This window comes from Acromyrmex echinatior, chromosome 2 (genome assembly GCF_024713525.1).
Source record: "Acromyrmex echinatior isolate Ae372 chromosome 2, ASM2471352v2, whole genome shotgun sequence".
NCBI classification, from domain to species: Eukaryota; Metazoa; Arthropoda; class Insecta; order Hymenoptera; family Formicidae; genus Acromyrmex; species Acromyrmex echinatior.
This window is the reverse complement of record NC_141853.1, coordinates 7,459,130-7,479,739: the sequence shown is the minus strand read 5'-3', so window position 1 is coordinate 7,479,739 and position 20,610 is coordinate 7,459,130. Positions and strand designations below refer to the sequence as shown.

The 20,610-nt window shown below is 29.5% G+C and overlaps 1 protein-coding gene across 7 annotated transcripts in view; it reads right to left on the bottom strand.

The window, feature by feature from the left end:
- Positions 1 to 19,731, bottom strand: part of eag (potassium voltage-gated channel protein ether a go-go) — an 82,555-nt gene extending 62,824 nt beyond the window's left edge. For all 7 annotated transcript variants that reach the window (XM_087402799.1, XM_087402801.1, XM_087402804.1 and 4 more), the window contains exons 1-2: positions 19,300 to 19,731; positions 683 to 2,936 (exon numbers count right to left, since the gene is read on the bottom strand). In XM_087402799.1, coding sequence (XP_087258925.1) covers positions 683 to 761 — 79 coding nt within the window. In that variant the 5' untranslated portion in view covers positions 762 to 2,936; positions 19,300 to 19,731. The remainder of the gene's footprint in view (positions 1 to 682; positions 2,937 to 19,299) is intronic.
- Between the last annotated feature and the right edge of the window lie 879 nt (positions 19,732 to 20,610).

Below are 20,610 nucleotides of genomic sequence, written 5' to 3'. Positions count from 1 at the left end.
ATATAGCAAATTCCTGCAGATTCCGGAAATTCAAGACATCCTAATTAAGCAAATCGATATCAAATTAAATGATTCATTCGTTTTAATCCTTCCGTAACTGTCAAAGAGTTTATTTATAATGTTTAAATCTACATCACGATAATATGTGAAACATTATTGCATAAAATTTGCGCGACCATAAAATTAGCGAAATCATTCTAAATGCTCGCTTAATAATAATGCAGAATTAGTATTAGAACTAGAGAATATTAATTCGTATATAATGAATAATTAATAATTTCCCTCTTTATCTTAAATGAATATGTATGTAAGAATGACAATTCTAATGATTTGAAGGATTATTAGTTAATTCGAAGCTGTGATAAAAATTCAAAGAGATAATTTTGAGGGAAGCTATCATAATTATTCCAATCTTCTAATTTTTAACACCATATCTCTTTGTTATTAAACTTCAAATTAAAATTTCATTAAATTTAACTGAAAACCGTTTTATTATTTGTTCTCGTTTTTCCAGTGTACGAAATCTTTTATTTATCAATCATTTATAGCTTGAAAAATTGTTGTAAAATTTTCGCTAAAAATATTAGATACCATATAGTTAAAACGCGATTTATCTTTTTCTGTATGCTTGTCGAGATTTATCTATTTTTACATATTTTAATAAGAAAAAACAAAAACTTACGTTGACTGCTACTGCGTCGTATGATATTCTCCAGGAATGTGTTTTGGGGGGCTACTAGGCCCCTACGCCCCCCTGGCATCCTTTCTTTGTTGAATGATCCCGGATCCTGGTCGCTGCGATGGCTATCAGGATCTCGGCCAGCTTATGCTGGCTAAGATGATTATAAGCCGCTTGCGATACATGACAAAAGTCCTTCGTATTTTTTTTTCTGCTCTTTCTCTTTTCACTCGTTATCACCAGTAATTCACCTCAGATATATCTCTTGATAAACACATAACAAAATGACGATGCACTTCACGCACTTGGAATCGTTTACGATAACGCTCAAACGCGACAATTCACCATTGCGATTCATTAGATTGATCGTACGACGCGCGCCAACTATTTAGCGCTAGCACTTATTCGGGAAAAGTCATTAAAATTCGTTAAAACAATTTTAACGCGATTTTATGTAACTGTGTAACAAGTGGCTCTCCGAAATGAGCATTTAGTTTTTAGAGGAATTTTACAATTTCACATGAAATGATTCCGCAGCACTCTTGATAGAAAAAATGCCTGGTAGTCCTCATGATCACTTCCGAATCACAAATCAATGAGACTTTTTGTTGCTTATAAACTTATAGTTGAAACAAATTTTAATTCAGTTTTGGCGTTTCGTTTCAGCGTTGAAGATTATCGGCTGCCTACGATTTCTTAGTCGACCAAAACTTTCGACGAGTAACGAAAAACAGAGAAGGCCGCAAATTTCTTGGGAGATTTTTCTTGTCGTGGATTCTCGTATCGTTTACTATCCCATTAGGCGGTCGAGTGGAAGTTCAAAAAAGTCTGCCATCGACGATTTTTCGATAAATATAATAGCGGAGGTAGGAGCGACGACTTCTTTCGTCACCTGAACGATGTCCTCCTTCCTGACATCATCACGGCAGCTCGGAATAGGACAGCTACGTGTATCAACGATTTTCTCGACAAAGAGAAAGAAAAATGAATGGTTTCGTAGAAATCGATCGCCTTGAGAATAGCCGGCTGAAAAAAGTAATTTACCGGTTTGTTCAATTTACGCAAGAAAATTGACACGTGTTTAACACGTATAATTATTCGCTCGTTTGATAATCGATGGCAGACGAAGTTCAGGCGTAAGATTATCGAGATTTGTTTCTTGAAATCAACGACGTTTTCGCGCCGGTTTGTCTTGCTATTCTTTCGCTGGATCGATTTTGTAAATCGGATTGACAATTCAACTGGAAGGCCGATGATGTTTAAAAGAATTAGTATTGGCCCAAAAGATCGCTCAACACCAGCGGTAACTAGCGCGTTGTTAGTCGACGGTTCACCTGGCCTTTCGAAGACCCTCGAGTGCGCTTCAAATTCGTTTATCGATTTGCACGTTCGGTACTCATTCGAAATTCCAGTCGCACGTGCTTGACCGCGCACGCTCGTTTCGGCGAATACGTTTATCGACTTTCCTGACCTCGTCTCAAAGATACTGGCTGTTATTGTTGACCGCAGCGATCTATCGATCGGTCCAGCAGTCGGTCGTTCGTGGTCGTGCAATTCGTCGAATTCGTGCGGAATAAGTATTGGCTGGAAGAGCCTGAGAATCGAGCCGTTGCGAGGGAAGAAGAGGAGGTGGACAATCGATCGGAGTATGGCGCCGATCGATCCACCTGGCCGTCGTCCCTCGAGAATGATCACGTATGTTAACGGTGATCGTGATGAACGGGACGATGCCCTTTTCTTATCCACGTACCCAAGACATCGATGGGCGTGAGTCCTCGACAGTGCTCCCAGAAGTGTCGTCGGACGATGATGGACGATACACGACCGATGACCCATCTAACCGCAATCCTTCCAAGTGATCGCTCTCGCGGCGACGGTGACGAATTCGCGATGACGACGATGACGACGACGACGACGACAGGTAACGTGACGACTGCGCCGTTGTACCCGTGACGTCGTTCTCCACATCCTCGGCGTCCTCCTCAGCGTCCGTGCAAGCGGTATCCGCGGAGGAGGACATCCCTCGGTAGAGATCTGGATATGAGACGTTGACAGTCACATGATCATTTCGCGTAGATGCGCTATCTCACGATGAGAAGCACTTGAATGCAGACTCGATCACGCAATTCTCTTTGATAAGTTCTAACGTATTCCAGGGCGATCCTTTGCACTCGATTCCTTGTTTATAGAAAGATCTGATGATTGATGAACGAACGATGATAATCGAAGTTGTTCAAATGATGATAGTAACGAAGGGCTGTAAACCAAAAAAAAATAATTATTCATGTAGTTATGAAAAGAGATAATATACAAATAAAGTTTAGCATATAAGTTTTTGATAATAGAGCTGATGTAAGATATTAATTATTTATGTAAATGAATGTAGCATAATATACGAAAAGATAAGATAATTGTACTCAATATGGGTTATCCAAATGTTGCAATTTTTACTGAGTCCAACATTGTGAAAACCGATGGTCAGGTTTAAAATAAAAAATATTTCTGAATATTAATTGAAAATATGAGACATTTTCAATATTTACATGGTTGTAATAAAGATTTAATTATTCATTTAATTATCTATACAAACAGTGAGTATATCACATTGGGTACTACAGTTACTTTATTTTAAATAGATTATTAACAATATATAAGATTATAACTAGTTTTATCATGTATTATTTGATTTTCTGTTTCTCTGAGTCAAGCATTTTACTTGGAAGAAATTCGATTTGCGAAAATCGGCTTTATCTAGTTCACGATTGTCCCGACTAATATAACTTCCTCGCGCTGGAAGAAATATAGTGATCGCAGATGAACTTTTAATGTTATTCGAGAATTTTTCTGTGCTCTCATCATTCGTATGCAAGCGTTGTTGCGTCATTTATTGATTCTAAAAATTTAACTATCATATAAAATCGATTATGAATTTGAAAAAAATGTATATAAACGTATATTGTACGTGTTTTGCGGGATCGGTGAACTCTATTCCTGACATGCTCAGAGCGGGCGTGGTCGATCATATCATATCGTGAGAGTATAAAATATGAATTGTTTGCTATATCATAGTCTTTATACAGTTTAGCAGATAAATCAGATAATTATTAGAGTCTCATGTTTATGTATAAATTTCGTCAGAATTGTTAGAATATATATGTTACGTTTCACAAAATATTCATAAATATAAAAGCCTTTTGTATCGTATATTTTCAAACTTTTGACAGTTTAAGTAAAAACGAGACTTATCTTTTCTCAAATAAAACGATTTATGTAAACAATCATTATGCAATATCAAATTTATTCGATCATTCTGGATTATTGAGATTACTCTCTATTACAACTCCATTAGTACTAACTGCACATGTACTCGAACTATGAATATCGTGTTAAAGAATACTTAGAACTGACTAACCTCTAACTTAAAATATGTATATCAAATACATATGTAGATCAAATGTATACAAAATACACAGTCCAGCAGTCATAGCAGTTAAGATAGAAGTAGCAAACGAGATAGCTCGATATAGAAATCGCGATTTGATTGAGCGCTATTACGATATTATTTGAATTCAGAAATATTTATCAATCATACATATTTTCTTTGCAATTGTCTTAAAATTAAAGATAAAACTATTAAAAAACAACACTATCTCGAAATAGTGTCAACTTTCAGAAAAACTTGTGAATACATGTATAATTGAAGACATAACGAGCACGTGATAGATTCCCGGAAACTTCAATCGCGTTGAACATACCGAACCACAATCGCGATTATTGTTGTAGCACGACAAGGTAGTTTCGATTAGTTCCTTAGGCGTGTATACTCCCGTGTATACATATTTAATTTCGAATTGATTGAAACAAAATGATACTTTACATCTATATACCGCCATCTATTTTAATAATTTCGCCATTCTTTACCACTTTCATGTAAAGATTTATAGACTGTTTATAGATATCTAAGTAATAGCAATCTATAGACAGCAATAAATGATAATATTGCATTTAAATCGTCTTGACCTCTTAAATTTTCCAACATTTTATAGTATGTTAATAAATCTTTTTCACACGTATCTTCTTTAAAACACACGCACGCGTATACATATACACACGCATAAATTATTTATACGTCATTGATTTTATAAATCCGTCATTTAAATTTTTGACCTATGTATAAATTTATAGATACATGTAACATCATTTTTTAAATCTCTTTCTGCCTCATCTCCCTTCTTTCTTTTTCTCTCTTTATATATATATATATATATTGCTTCACATGTATGATTAAATATTATTATTTTAAATATAAATAACACATTTTTTAAAAATATAGATTTAAAATAAAAAATAAATATCAAAAAAAGTATCAATGTAATTTAAGCATTGCTTCAGTAAGTATTATATATGTTAATAATCATTAGGTAATAAAAATCCTATAAAAATGAAATTACCAATTGTATTAAAATAAAAGCCATTCGAAAAGACATTTGAAAATATAGTTTTGTTCATTTTTATATTATACAATATAATATATTTAATTCAACATACAGTGCAATTTTTTTATAAACAGAATCGTTTATCTTTATAATCATTTTTTCTTAGAAATTTCTTCTAGAATATTACTTGTGACAATGTTAAATCTGTGTTTTCGATAGTCAGACTTTTTGCAAATATTGCGATTTTCGCATATGTTGCTGTCATCACAAATGTGAGCAAAACCTCCGTTAATGTTTTTCATTATACGCTGATCAATCATTTTGTCACAGATACAAGGTTGTGAAATGCATGCACTAAAAACGTGGATTGACATTATGTATTTCTAAATATTATGAGCTGTAAAATATGTATAAAATAATAGACTACTATTTTACATATGTAAGAGTATAATCAAATTGGTATATATTTAATCAAACGATATTATATACTTATATATTATTTCATTATAAATATATAATATAATAATGAATATATATAATATAATAATAAATATAATTTTTACTCATTTTTTACTTGTACACTATCACTGTTGATTAGCTACATTACTAAATATTATTACAATTATACAATATTATTACGATTATACAATATCAATATATTTTTACAATTTATATGAATATATTATATATATGGGTATATCTGTACATACTTTGTACATTACTTTAAATAAAAAGCAACTCAAAATGGTTACGCTCAAAGTTTGCAAAGAGCAAAACTTCGCTTGTAAGACGATGTAAGACCCAAAGTTGGCGTTTGCTGCTTGATAGTCACGATAAGATGAAACTGGCGATGCATTCTGACAATCATTAACTTACAAGTACTATATAATTGTACTTATACGGGGAAATCAACGAAAATACTTAGGAAAATCTCCAAGAGATAGTTAAGTCTCATAACAAAAATTGGACAAAATTTGATGATTCTTCTCAAACGTTAAAAAGAATGCAAACGAATTAAAAAAATAAAAATAAATTATATTTTTCATTAATTATAATAATAAATTTATATGATAAATGTAAAATAATGTTATATGTATACAATATTTTAAGATAACAATTTTTCAATTTACACATAGATTTTAAATGTACAGTTTCATTTTATTTACACGTGAAATGTGAATTATAATCATAACTATTTACTAATTATTATATCCGTAATTTATGAAACTTTATTCATATTGATATGGATCAATAAATAAAAGATTGTTAATTACTTAAAGTACAGATCAACTTTACTTGGAAAAATTATAGCATTGTAAAGCGGATATTATGATACAATAATCTGTGAAAGCGACACCGAGAGCTCTTAAGGCCTTTCAATCTAGATGATGCTTAAAGTATATCTAGAATGAAATGGAGAATATGAGTGTGACATAAATCATTTAATGTTTAAGAAGGTAATATTACTATTGTTTGAACTAGAATAATATTCTTATCAGTTTACTTCATTTATGATAAGCATAGATAATCTTACCGAGAATAGAACAAAGCAATACCCATACAACAGATCATTCCAATAAAATTGTAACGTTCCAGTAATATTGCAATAATATTGCATACGTTGCAATAATGTTGCTGCAACTTTTGGTGCTGTATGGATATATTGATACTTAAAATGCAAACTTATGCTGTAATTAAGTTTAGAAATGTATTTCTTCTTTTCATTCTTATACACATACACACACATATTTTTCTCTCCATCTCTCTCTCTCTCTCTCTCTCTCTCTCTCTCTCTCTCTCTCTCTCTCTCTCTTTCTTTGTCAAATACAAATTTTCAAATTAGAATTATTATCTGCTCATATATATTTGCACAAATAGCATAAAGAGTTGCAGTAAGCTTAGTAGAAATTAACAATTGATCCGAATAATTTATATAGGCAACATAAAAAAAATCATCAATACAAGTATATCGTCAAAAGTTTTGATCAAAGATAGTCGAAGTTTTTGTGACAAACATTTACAAATCGTAAATCGTTGACAAAAATAAGATTTATTTTTTATAAGATTCAAATAGATGTCGCATATTTTTCTGTAAAAAAAATTACTCAAAGTGTTAAAGAAAAAGGATCTATATGTGCTAATTGAATAGATGGATTAATGGATGCCAAGATACATGTCGAAGAAGTTTGAATGATATTAGTGCTCAAGTTAACTTTGTCTCTTGAATATCCCAGGATCATCACGAATCTTATTAAAGCAGAATACTTTTTATAATAAATATATGATAATAAATTAAGTTAGATAATACGTATGAGTGATAAATGTAGGTAAACCTAATAAATGTTAATAATATAAACAAATGTAAACGTTCAAGCAAGTTTGAATCAGTAATAATTTATATACTCATATTTAGCATCTGTATATTAAAGACTCAGCTTATATTTTTTGAAGTTAATGTGAGAAAACATCCCAAGACAAAATGTTGACTGTTTGTAACTTCGACATCGTTATCTCGATATCATCATCAGTGTCCTCGTCATTATGTGACATTTCCAATTTGTCCCAGTTTACAGGATAAATGCACTTATGCCTTGCGTGCAGGCAAATGTTACCAATATTAGAAAAGAGAGGCCGAGTTCGCCCGGATTTACAAGAATTCTAATATCGCTCGAAGGTCGGCCTAAAGTGGAAAAGTAGTTCGCACACGATCGATTAACTTAGTTTCACGCTAAAAAAGCCTGAATCTGTATAAAAACACAACAGCCAATTGAGATATCTGTATATTGTATTGCATATAATAATAAAATAAAAATATTTCGTATTTTTATGCTACGATTAAACTTTATTCTATGACAAACATTACCTTGTAAATCGTTTGAACAAACTGTTCTCGCATTTACGTATTTTTCAAGTTCTCAAACGCACGGCAATTAACAGACTTATATTAAACTGCACATCAAATCTTGAACTTTTTGTTAAATACTGTTATTCCATCTCAATATTGAAGGGAATAACAGCAATCATATAGAATTTCTTAATATATAATTATAATAAATGTGGTTTATAAATCAAAACTTAACAAAAAGAAGAGCATAAAACCATAACCCAAGATATTCTTTGTGATATTTAATATATAATTACATTAATAAATAATTTAAACGGTTCGGTCACAATCTGGCTATCTTCAGTAAAATTACAAACAATATTATGGATATTTGTAATTTTACTGAAGATAGCCAGATTGTGGCCGAAACGTCTAAATTATTTATTAATGTAATTATATATTAAATATCACAAAAAATATCTTGTGCTATGGTTTTATGTTCTTCTTTTTGTTACGTTTAGAATTTCATAATTTTAATCAAATTAAACAAAGTAGAAATAAAATTTATTAGGTGTTGGAATTAATTCGTAGCGTTTTTTAATGAAAGAATGTTATTTATTTCACATGAGCATTAAAAAATACATTAATGAAAGTACTTCCCATCACTTGTAAAACGCTACGAATTAATTCCAACACCTAATAATAATATACAAAATTTTATAATAGTAACAGTAAATATTCGATATTATTAAACTTTTTGTGTGCTAAAAAAGCAATATGTATTTTTAACTTCTTTATTTTTATATTTAGTAGAATAAAGTAAGAAATTAATTCTAAGAGAAAAGAGATATCTTTAAGAGATATTTTTAATATAAGAGATATATCTTAAGAGATATTTTTAATATAATAGTATCTACTATGATAAATACGTAGAAGAAAATCAATTTTCTTTTTATATTACTTTAAAAAATTTTTTTTATGCATTCGTCACATAGAATAAATATGTATTGTTATCTATCTACTGTATCTTACAATTCTAACAAAAATTTTGAGATCTATATATGCACATACTTTAACTTTATACATTTATTCAACTATTTATCCATCGTACTATTTTATCATACTTATTTTTTAGTTTAAAATTCAGCATCAATTATTAAAAATATTAATAAAGAATGATTCAATTTAACTTACTGTTAGAATTACTCTTTCTCAAAGTAATTATAAGCCAATTCTTTGAGATAAATGACAATTTTATTATTTTTAAGTTGTAATGTATCAAAATGTAAATCAATTCATTTCTGTGCTTAATTTCAAAGTAAATGTCGTCCATATTAATATACTTAGTAAATAACAAATTTAGTATGCATTTAGTAAATAACAAACTTTGAATCTAATTTAATACATTTTCTTGAGAAATGTATTAAATTTATGTTAGTTAAATTAATTGATGTATTAAATAAGTGACAAATTTTATAAAAATGATTAAAGATAACTCAAATTAGGTATAATTTGACATTATAAATTTAACAGTGTATCTCTTGAGAGTACATACCTACACTACACGGAGGAAATTTTGTTTTAAAATTTATTTCTCTCTGAAAATATGGCAGTTGTGGTACAATATTTTAAAGATTTTTATCATGCACTTCAATAAAATTAATCAAACTTATTTTATACTTTATTGATAAATTGATAAAAAGTTTTATTAATAAATGAGATTTACATTAAAATTCTTGAAAATACAATGTTTGTTACGACTATCTATATTTTTAAGGTAATTTCTAAAAAAAAATTCTCTTCGTGGAGAGCATTTCGTTCTTAGTTTCGCCCGAAGAAGCATAAGTTATATACATAGTATATAAAACTTCCATCGTCATCGCATCGTTTTTGGCACGATATACTAGTCTTTTTCATTTTCTGCTGAGATCGATCGGTCCGAGTTGTACTTTTCTTAGTTCGTGGTCCACATCATTGTCTACGTAACCGCGAAATAACCCCGTTGAGACGAGCCGTGAATGGGAATGATTCTACCAAGCCTTATGGCAAAATACAACGCAAGAAAATTCAACGAGTGCGAGCAAACTCAGCAAACGTCATTTCAAAAAGCATTCTTTCTTTATGAGTACAATTATTAAATATAAAGGAGAATACAACTCCGCACTACTGATTCTTGGGAAATTAGTAGTACACAATTCCCTAAATCATTCCAGAATGTAATAAAATTAAATGAATATAAAATATAGGATGTTTCAATTAACTAACACATTAAGCTTTATTATGTGATTAATTTGGAATACACTTTTATTTTTTTTTTTGTTTTAATTATACAATTATATTAACAAACTATCCCATAAGACTATCGATGAGAATAATGCAATGTATGAATAAATAGATGGATAAATGTACGATGAAAAGCATGTTCAATGTTATGAAGTATTTAAAATTTTAATAAATTAAAAAAAGATTTTTTAAACTGATCTGATCTATATAACCGACTCATAAAAAGAGCATAAAATAAAAAAGAAGGAAACTGCTCCCACATTAAACTATTAATTGCGCCAACATAATTCGCGCAAACATTGAAAATATTTTTTTCAATCTGTAATTAGATACTGAATCGGTTCGAATGTTGCGAATGCGATCGATAATTAGAAAGTTACATCGATCTACAGTAAGTAATATAGTGTAAGGTTGTAAATTCACGTGGAATTGATCGCGGATGACAGAATTAGCATGACTTTTTAATGCGTCTTTTTTGCCTTTCGGACCTTCTTGTTTTTTCTGACCTTTTACATGAAAGACAGGACCTTTCATTCACCTCAGAGAGTAGACAACGTTCGATTCACCCCTACTTCCTCAACCATTAGCATTACTTTAGCCAAACTATTTTGCTGATATGCTCGGAGGAAGCGGCCTCTCATTTCAAAGGAGCATATATCGATCCTTCCTTACGAAGGTACGCCCTCCCTTCGCATTTACCTTGTACCAACTGTCAGAAGGAATTTGTCTCTTGCTTGAATAATGCTCGGTGAGTCTCTTGTTGACATTCTACGATTTTCTGAACTACGTAAGCAATGAGGAATCTACCAAGATTATATCCAGTTCTCAAAGATATTTTAGCAATCAGAGATTGATATTGTAATACCAATTTGTAATAATTTTTTAACAAAAAGTTTTCATAACAATATATAACATAAAAAGATATATAATATCTCGTTAAAAAACTTACAGAAACATGTTATTTTTAAAAATAAGTAAATTTTTTTTCAAATGTATCGCTCAAATAATTATTATGTGAACATGTTTTGTGTTCGAACTCTTCTTTAATTTTCTTTTACCGATACTTTGTAAGTTAACTCACCAGGACTACGCTTAAGTCAGAAACTTTCGACAAAGCATTCCGATCGATTGCCTAAATTAACGACTCCCGAGACTATTCTGAGACGGCTAGAAGATTATAAGAATGGAATATATTTTGCTTCTTTGCTGGTTGCAAGAAAAGATGTTTTCAGTCTTTTACTTTGCTTCATGGCGCGTTTGATGTAGTTTATGTCTATAAGGATATTGTAAAGTTTTTCTTCAAAGTTCGAGTTAGATGATTTTTTGATATTTTATCGTGCAAAATATTTCAATATAAAATGTCTAATTCGAAATTCTTCTTAATTTCATTAATGTGATGTAAGCAGAAGTACAGGACAATTAAATATTTAAAATCAGAATTTCTTATAATTTTTTAAAAATAAATTGCGTATATATTGTATTATAATATTCGCAATCTTTATAGAATCAATGCTATCCTTCATGTCAATAATATTTTTATTTTTGTGTTGCTTGCTAGTTAAATAAATAAATGTAATTTATGTACATATAATATCAAATATTATTAGATATTATTATGTGCATACATTAATACAGTTTTATATTATCTTATTTGAAATTATATAATTAATAGGTAACTAACAATAATAATCTATTATTCACTATTTATTGCTCTAAATATTCGAAGTATTTGCATACTTTATATCGATTATGCCATGAACGATGTGCCTTTGAATGTTGTGAAAATAAATACGTAAAATTTTTTAGTTACATCAGAATGTAACAAAGATAATCTCACTTTTCGTGAAAAAGATACTGGAGTTAACGTCTTCATGAAATTCAAGACAGAGACATCGCACTTTCTTATATGTCATTTGAGAACAAGCGTTGTTTGTAAGCGCCATTGGTGATGTTACACTGAAAGAGATAACGTGTTTCATGATGCGAAATACGGAAATACGAGATACGGATATAAGGGAACACTGAAAAAGTGGAATTACAATTTCGCTGTCCTTCGGAAAGGACGGAAGAATCCATGGCGTCAAGACTGCTGCTGACGACGCCTGTCGTCTTGACCTCCTACATACAAAAACGCTTCTTATTCTACATCTTGTACGGTGTGAGTTTGGTTTGGCATTTAAGTATGTGGCGAATTAACCACTCAACCATCACGTGAATGCATTGTCAGGAAAGAAAAATATAAAACAGGACACTACAAAAATGTTATAAAATATTGGCGAAAACTGAGGAAATAGATAAAAATGTACTACTCAGATATAAAAAAAATGATACAAACATGCAATACTTATAAATAAATCCAAGAGTCAAGAATTTATTTTTTTAAACAGAGATATAAAAGATCACATTTTTCACTATTACGAATTTAATTAAAAATTTACTACAAAAATTTACTTCATAATCTAATTAAAAAGTTCCTAATTTCATTATGATTGTGTTAACTTATATCGGTTAACGGTTCACTTGATGCTATAAATGTTTCAAAGCATTTTTGATTGTCAATTAGTAAAATTTTTTCTCCTAATTGATCAATCAAGTGCTTTAAAACATTTGTAGCGTGAAGTGGGCTGCACTTCATCCCGTATCAAATCAGCTAATAAAATAAAAAAAATTCTTGTAGTATTTTTAACAAAAAGTACCAATTTTACTAACATTAATTTCTCTACAAATGAAATATGTATTTTGATATAGAGATTAATGGTCTTATAATAAAACGTTAAAACATAATATGCTTATTTTATATATATAGCTAATGTTAAGCTAAGGGCTTATTATCGCAAGATTAATACAATATGTGAGATACTTGCATAAGATCATACATAGTTATCATAACAAAGACAAATAGCTTCCTGGATTTAAGTTATACAACAGTTAAAGTCAACAGAAAAAGAACAGTCGAAATACAAAATGTGAAATACGTCCTACATATTCTGAACTGCTTGCTAAATTCTCGTTTTTTTTATTTTTCCTTTGTAATGCACTTGGCCTATTTTCAGACACGATCCGATATTTGAATGACACGACACTCGTGCAAAAAACTATATTCTGTACGTTATATAGCGACTTTGCCGCTCCCGCGCTAAAAATTCGCGATCGTATAAATACACTCCCCTATTTTCTGCACACTTTTATACCATTCAGGTTTTTATTGTTGAATTTGTTTTCATAGTTTTATTTTGTTATTTATAAAAATAAAAATCTAATTTGCAATTAAAATAAGATTAAATAGATATAATATACAGTTCCCTTCCTCCCTCCCTCCCCTCCCCTCCCCTCTCTCTCTCTCTCTCTCTCTCTAAAAATTAATCATTAGTACTAATTTGTTTAAAAAATTAATCAAAGAATAACGAAATATAAATTTTTATTATTTCAGTTCATTACAAATAAAAATTTACACAGAAGAAAAACAATTTTTAACAAATCTTTAGCAATAAAATTTTGAAATTAAAATTATTATAAAAATGGAAATTTCATTAGAACGTATATACTGTTCAACATCATTTTGCAACACAAGTATGAATAAGTTATTTTCGATGTATTCTTGATTTTGTATTTTTGATTTTTCTAAATTTCGTTAATGTCACATAAACGTATCAACTTTTAGCTTTAAAATGCATTTTGTTTTGTTTTGATGATTTTACATTTTCGAGATATAACAAGAGATATAAAAGAAAAATTCTAATCTTCCTGCCATATCATATGTCATCAATTTGATAATGCTTTTTTTATTTAGTATGACCTAATTATTCATTATGTAAATACGAAAAGCTCTTGCTTTTCACATTTATTGCAGTATTAAGATAGAATAAAATATTTTCTCCATATATCTTCAAGTTACTAGATTCCGAAAATGGAAAATTGAAATGAAACAAAATTTGTTTGTTAATTTTTCAATTAAATCTAATGCACTTCGATATAAAATCACAAATTAAATATAGAACATCATAAATTTCGGCAGCCAAGCGTAATAATAAATTTAATTAAAAAAAACTGACAGGGTCATTTTTACTAAAAAATATATATTGAAAAGAAAACAACAAATCGAGTTGTAGCGATCGATGAAGTGGAACACAAATTGCAGTTATTTCGCTAGCGAGGTGTGTGTGTGTGTGTGTGTGTGTGTGTGTGTGTGTGTGTGTGCGCGCGCGCTCTCATGCGTGCGTGCATGCGTGCATGCGCACACACACACACACACACACACACACACACACACATACGCGCAGACACACAAATAAGTTTTGATTTCTCTCGAGAACAAATTCATAACGCTAATCTATTTGACAAAATATATAGAAAGTAGCTAGAGAAAACTCAAGAAATAAAAATTCAACATCAAGCAAAATAAAATCATATATCATAAATTTATCTTTTAAAAATTGTAACTTAAAGAAGAAATGTTCTATTATATATTTTATTTATACACGTATATAACATAAAACAATTCTTTTTCAAGGTGATCAATTGTACTTGTAGATATATATATATATATATATATATATATATATATATGTGTGTATACATACATATCTGTAAGTAAAATTAACAAAATTATTTATATGATGTTAATGTAATATACATAATATATGCATGTTATATTAAATATCAATATATATGATATAATTAAACATAATAAAATTATATACCTAGTCTAAATAAAAATCTATTATACATAGATTTACAATATATTTAAAGAAAGAAATAACAAAATATCTTATACAATGAATTATATCAATGATGACAAAGAAAAAAGAATTATTGAATTTCACAACTATGATATACCTATACTACATAGTATGTACGAACTTATAAAATCGAATCGATAGTGAATGGATGATAAAACACAAAAGATAAAATTGGAGATATTTCTTTGTATAAAAAAAGCTAGTATGACAGTAAAGGACAAACGAAAACATCAAACGGAAGAATTTGTGAGGATTTTTCTCTCTTAATCGATCGATAGAAACTAAATAAAAGTTCAAGCAATTTGTCTATTTCATTTCTTAATAAGTCAGATCAAATCTGCTCCATTTTCATTAAACTTTTGCACTTTTAAGCAAATGCTATATTTATTATTATATTTACAAATATAAATTATTCACACATATTGTTTGCATTTCATATAGATACAGTATGCGAATGTTATTCTGCAATGATCTTTATCCAGCATTGATATTAATATTAAAATAAAATATTTGAATTTATATTTAAAACTAATATTAATTATAATACATATCTGTAAGTAAAATTAACAAAATTATTTATATGATATTAATATAATATACATAATATATACATGTTATATTAAGTATCAACATATATCATATAATAAAACATAATAAAATTATATACCTAGCATAAATAAAAATCTATTATACATAGATTTACAATATATTTAAAGAAAGAAATAACAAAATATCTAATAACAAAATATAGAATGAATTATATCAATGAAATTATAATATTAATATCAAAATATAATAACTTAACATTTAATAGTTAATATCACATAATTAAGGAAAATTCACAAAAGAAAGTATAAGTTAATTCAAACCTAATGTGAATTTTGGTAGAACAATTTCATATTTTAGCATTCCTTTATCTTCAAAAGTAACACCATTGGTATTGCAAAAAATAACATCTCAATCACCATAGATTTTCACAGATCACTGATTCCATACAGATTCAATTAAATCGATTTCCTTAATTTATTTAAGGGACTTCATCGGATGCTATTTATCTCCTTTTCCTCTTACATTCCCATTCGAATGTGGTCGAACGATTCATTGTATTTCTTTCACCAACTTGTCATGATCGATTTACAGAAAAAAGAAAATAAATGAATGCGTGATAAAAAGCACTTAAAGATGTTTGGGCTATACAATACTATCTACAAGTTATTGAAAAAACCACAGGTTTCTTAAGTTTTATGTTTTCAACGATAAAAAAATTTTAGTCGTAAATATGCTTTAAAACTCATTGCCAGAAACAAAACAAATAATTTGATTTATAAAGACTTATGCTACGCAATAACTATATTCTATTACAATTTTATGTAAATAATTTTAAACGAGTAAATGGATTCAAATAAATTCTTTATATAAATATTTATTAAAGTTTTAATAGTATATGTAAAATATTTCATTTCGCTATTTCCTTATCAAATTTGCAAGTGAGTATTACAATGAGATTTTACATAAAAACAAATGCAAACAAAAATCAAGTAAAACAATCTTTTAAAACAATAACAAAAATTATGCTCACAAATATTCAAATGTAAATAAAACAACATATGAAATTTATATTTTGATAATGCTTTAAGATGCATTCTTAATCAAATATCTCTAAAGTGATATATTTTCGAAAAAATGCCACATATTTTGGGCAAATTATCTTCTGATTCGCACTCCTTAAAAAAAAATACATATTCTATCACGTCCAAAAAGTAGTTTAAGATGGTATTAATTATAAGAATAGTAAGAATGTGATTTCATCAAAAGTAACTTAAGTCAGAGATAGATTACTAATGTTTTAACATTATGTAACGATTAATGTTGACAGGTAATGATTAAATTACAAGCCACCGTTGATCGATTACGTCTTTCGAGAATATTATCAGAGCTATCAGAGCTCAACATAACAACTTCAATTGAAACTTGGCGGATATCTTTGACTTCCGAGTCTTAAGTTTCCTTGGAGGGCAAGAGTAAGAGACTTCAAGCTATTCAAGTGCAATCGACTATGACGCGTTCTGATCTTTACTAAGCTAGAGTTTCTCAAGTACGAGGTAGAACACCAAGTGATAAATTTTGATTGATCTGTCATATGTAATAGAGAACAAGTGATAGAATAAAATAGCTGTTTTGATTCAGTTGCCTTCTTACTTTATCTTATATACAGTCATAAGGTAAAATGAAATAGATAGATTTACAGAGATTTGGCAATCGATTTTAATTTTTATTTGAGAAACTCTATGGAAAATTAATCATATTGATAAAAATGAGAATGTAAGATGACTTTTCACAGGTATGTTTCTATCAGCAATCAGTATTTATCATTATAAATATCTTGAATTATAAGTATAATTTAATTATTATGCTCAGAACTGGGCATGTATTTAAAATACTTTTATTTAAAACACAGTTTTTGTAATACAAGTGTATTTTGTATTTTAGCGGAGCATATGAAAATATATTACATATTTTGTATTTAGAATCAAAAGATTGAAAATTTTATGTATTTTGCATTCAAATATAATAAGATTGTCAATCTTAGTACTTGAAATATGTATAATATACTTTCAATCTTTCGTATTATTAATACTGAAATTCAAAATATAAAATATTTTCCGCTAAAATATGGTCCGCTAAAATATAAAATACACGATACAATTCGCTTACAAAAATACTGTTTTTCAAATCAAAATATTTCAAATACATGACCTGATTATGCTAAAGTTTAATTAATATTACGAATGTGATTGCGTATCAATCACATTCGTAATATTAATTAAACTTTACCAATTACATCGCAAAATAATAAATTTTAAACACAAATTGCTATCAAAAAATAGACTCAAATTAATTGATATACAAACGGAATGTCGTTATTTTAATTGAATTATATACGTCAATTAATTTGACGATTCTGATAAACACAAGATAAAAAGAATCTCATAAACATTTTTTAGAGTTTTTTCACTAAGACATGAAAGATAATAATATTAATTTATTATTATTAATCATAAAAATTGGAACTTTATAAGAACTATATTAGTTTCATAGTCGACTGTAGTCGTTTATTCATACGTGCTAATTTCCATGAGATAAAATCGAAATAACTCAATCGTTAACATTTAACAGCCGACAAAACTCTTGATGTTGCATATACTCTATAAAACTATGCAAAACATTGCTACAATTAAGGGGATAGGCGGAATAAAGACATAATTCTACTTAGGCCCTTTTTCCGGCAATTAGCTTTATTATGCAATATTTGTCGTAATAGAGAAGTATTATAACATGTAACTTCTTAAAGACATTACATAAATTCATTTGATATTGTATCCATTTGTGTAGCAAGTTCTTTTAATTTTTATTAATATCAAGATTTTGTAATTAGGTCTTTATTTCGCCCATCTCCTCAATTCATCGCGATCAATCGTTTAAACATTCATCATGAATCATGAATATATATGTATAAATACATAGGGCGAATTTGTTTAATTCATCGATTGATCAATCACACATTATGCGCTTTTACAAAATAAAATTACATTTGCACACAGTGTAATTGATCAATCGATAAATGAAAAAACTCACCCACATATATTCTCGAAAGAAGCACAAGTCGATAAAAAACACCTCGTGTTGTTTTGATACTCTATTGTATTGACATCATCAAACATATATCATCGTGAAAAAAACTTGAAAGCGATATTATCAGTTTCGATCGGCGATTCTTAAGAATCTGATTCTGGTCAAATTTTTAATTATCTAGAATCTACATTCTTGTTTACGATAAGCTATTTTGTCAATTATTATGTTTCTGTGATTATTTTGTTGTGACACAATTTGATACAATTTATTTAAAAACAAGATAATATCGAGAACTAGAAAGAATAATAGTATACTAATTCTTCGCATATATTCTCCGCATCATTTCTCGAAATTACAAAGTTGCTTTATTTTTTCTACTTTTTCTGTACTCCATTATATCTCTAATAAGAATAAAGCGTCGACTTATATATTCCTCGATTTAAAATCTTAAATTGGCAGATCATGGATTCTGACGGTCGTTTACTTATATTTCCCAAGGATCATGATTACAGAATGCACGATAAATTTTTGAGCCTCACGCAGCAACTCGGGACCCAGCAAGAACGATCTTTCCGAGCTGGGTCACACACCACGCGGCGCAACCGTTGTACTTCTCGATAAGCTTCATAACGTTCAAGCCGGCGCATCAGAGTAGTTCGGATAAATCGAGCAATCGCGATCCAATCTCGTTATATAATTGCATACCAGTAGCATGTATGTTGTTGTTCCTTATCTTCAGATTTCTTATCTGTCATCTCGTAGGAGGGTGGTTCCGTCCATCGCTTCTCTGGATCGTATCGTATCTCGAGTCGATCGATCGTCGTAGGGTGCACACGCGCTGACCGGTTGCGGCACCACGTTTCTTTCCACATATAAATTACACAAATCGCACCTGATACATATATCCTAGTGTCGGAGCAAAAATACAAACACTATTCAAATAACAATTTATCTGCAAAGCCAAAGATCAACTTCTCTCTAAAGGCTAAAGAGAGTAGGAAAAAGTCGAATTTAAGTAAATTTAACGATTTCGTGTTAGAACGAGCGCGAATAAATCGATTTCTCGAATCCACCCGTTCGGCAAGATGACCGAGTAGCGACTGAAACTTACCCTGCGTGATACCGTGGCGGCGCTGACTACCCCCGAAAGAAGAAACATCATATCCCCACTCATATAACAGCGCGTCGGGGCTCGGGGCGCGCACAACCCCCGTTGTCTCATCCTTTTTCTCTAGCTCTAGGCCGCCGCAACGCGTCGTCTCTACTTCAACTAACCAATGACGCTAAGAGTAGCTAAGAGTAGCTGAGACAGAAAACGGATTCGATCAGCACCGAATCGAATTGCAACGGATCTGATCAATTTTGTAACCTGATGATAAACCAACCATTGACCGGCTTACAGTCAAAAACTGATCAGTGTAATTATAGATATAGTAATAGTCGCGGGTAATTTCCATGCCTGATGTAACCCTTTCATTGCCAAGGGAATGTACGTGACCCGCTAACACATAAACGTGCGACACGAAACTCAGTAATTTACACAAGTGTCGATTTGGTAAAGAGTTGTGATTGTGACGAACAAAATACAATACATCTTGACATTACACGTTAAAAGTAGGTATTTTCCATTATAATAGATATATATATTTAAATGTTTCTATATTAAAAGATTTTGTGATATAAATTTGGCAGAATTTGTAATATCCCGTTACACTTTCGTGCAAAATATTTTTTGCAATAGAAAGATTTGCCAATTTTTTTTTGTAATGTAAATTTGTATTGTAATTTTTTATTATATTACAAATCTCAAAATATAAATTTATATAAATTCACCGAAAAATTTTTATAATAAATTTAAAAGCTTTTGTAACAAAAGATATATTTTATTAAGCTATTTGTAAGATTAGAAAGATATATCATTTTAATCATTAAAATTATTTGCATTATTTTGTACAATTATTTTGTATGAGTATAAATCTCACCCATTTTGGTAATATCAGAAAAATGAAAGAGAAT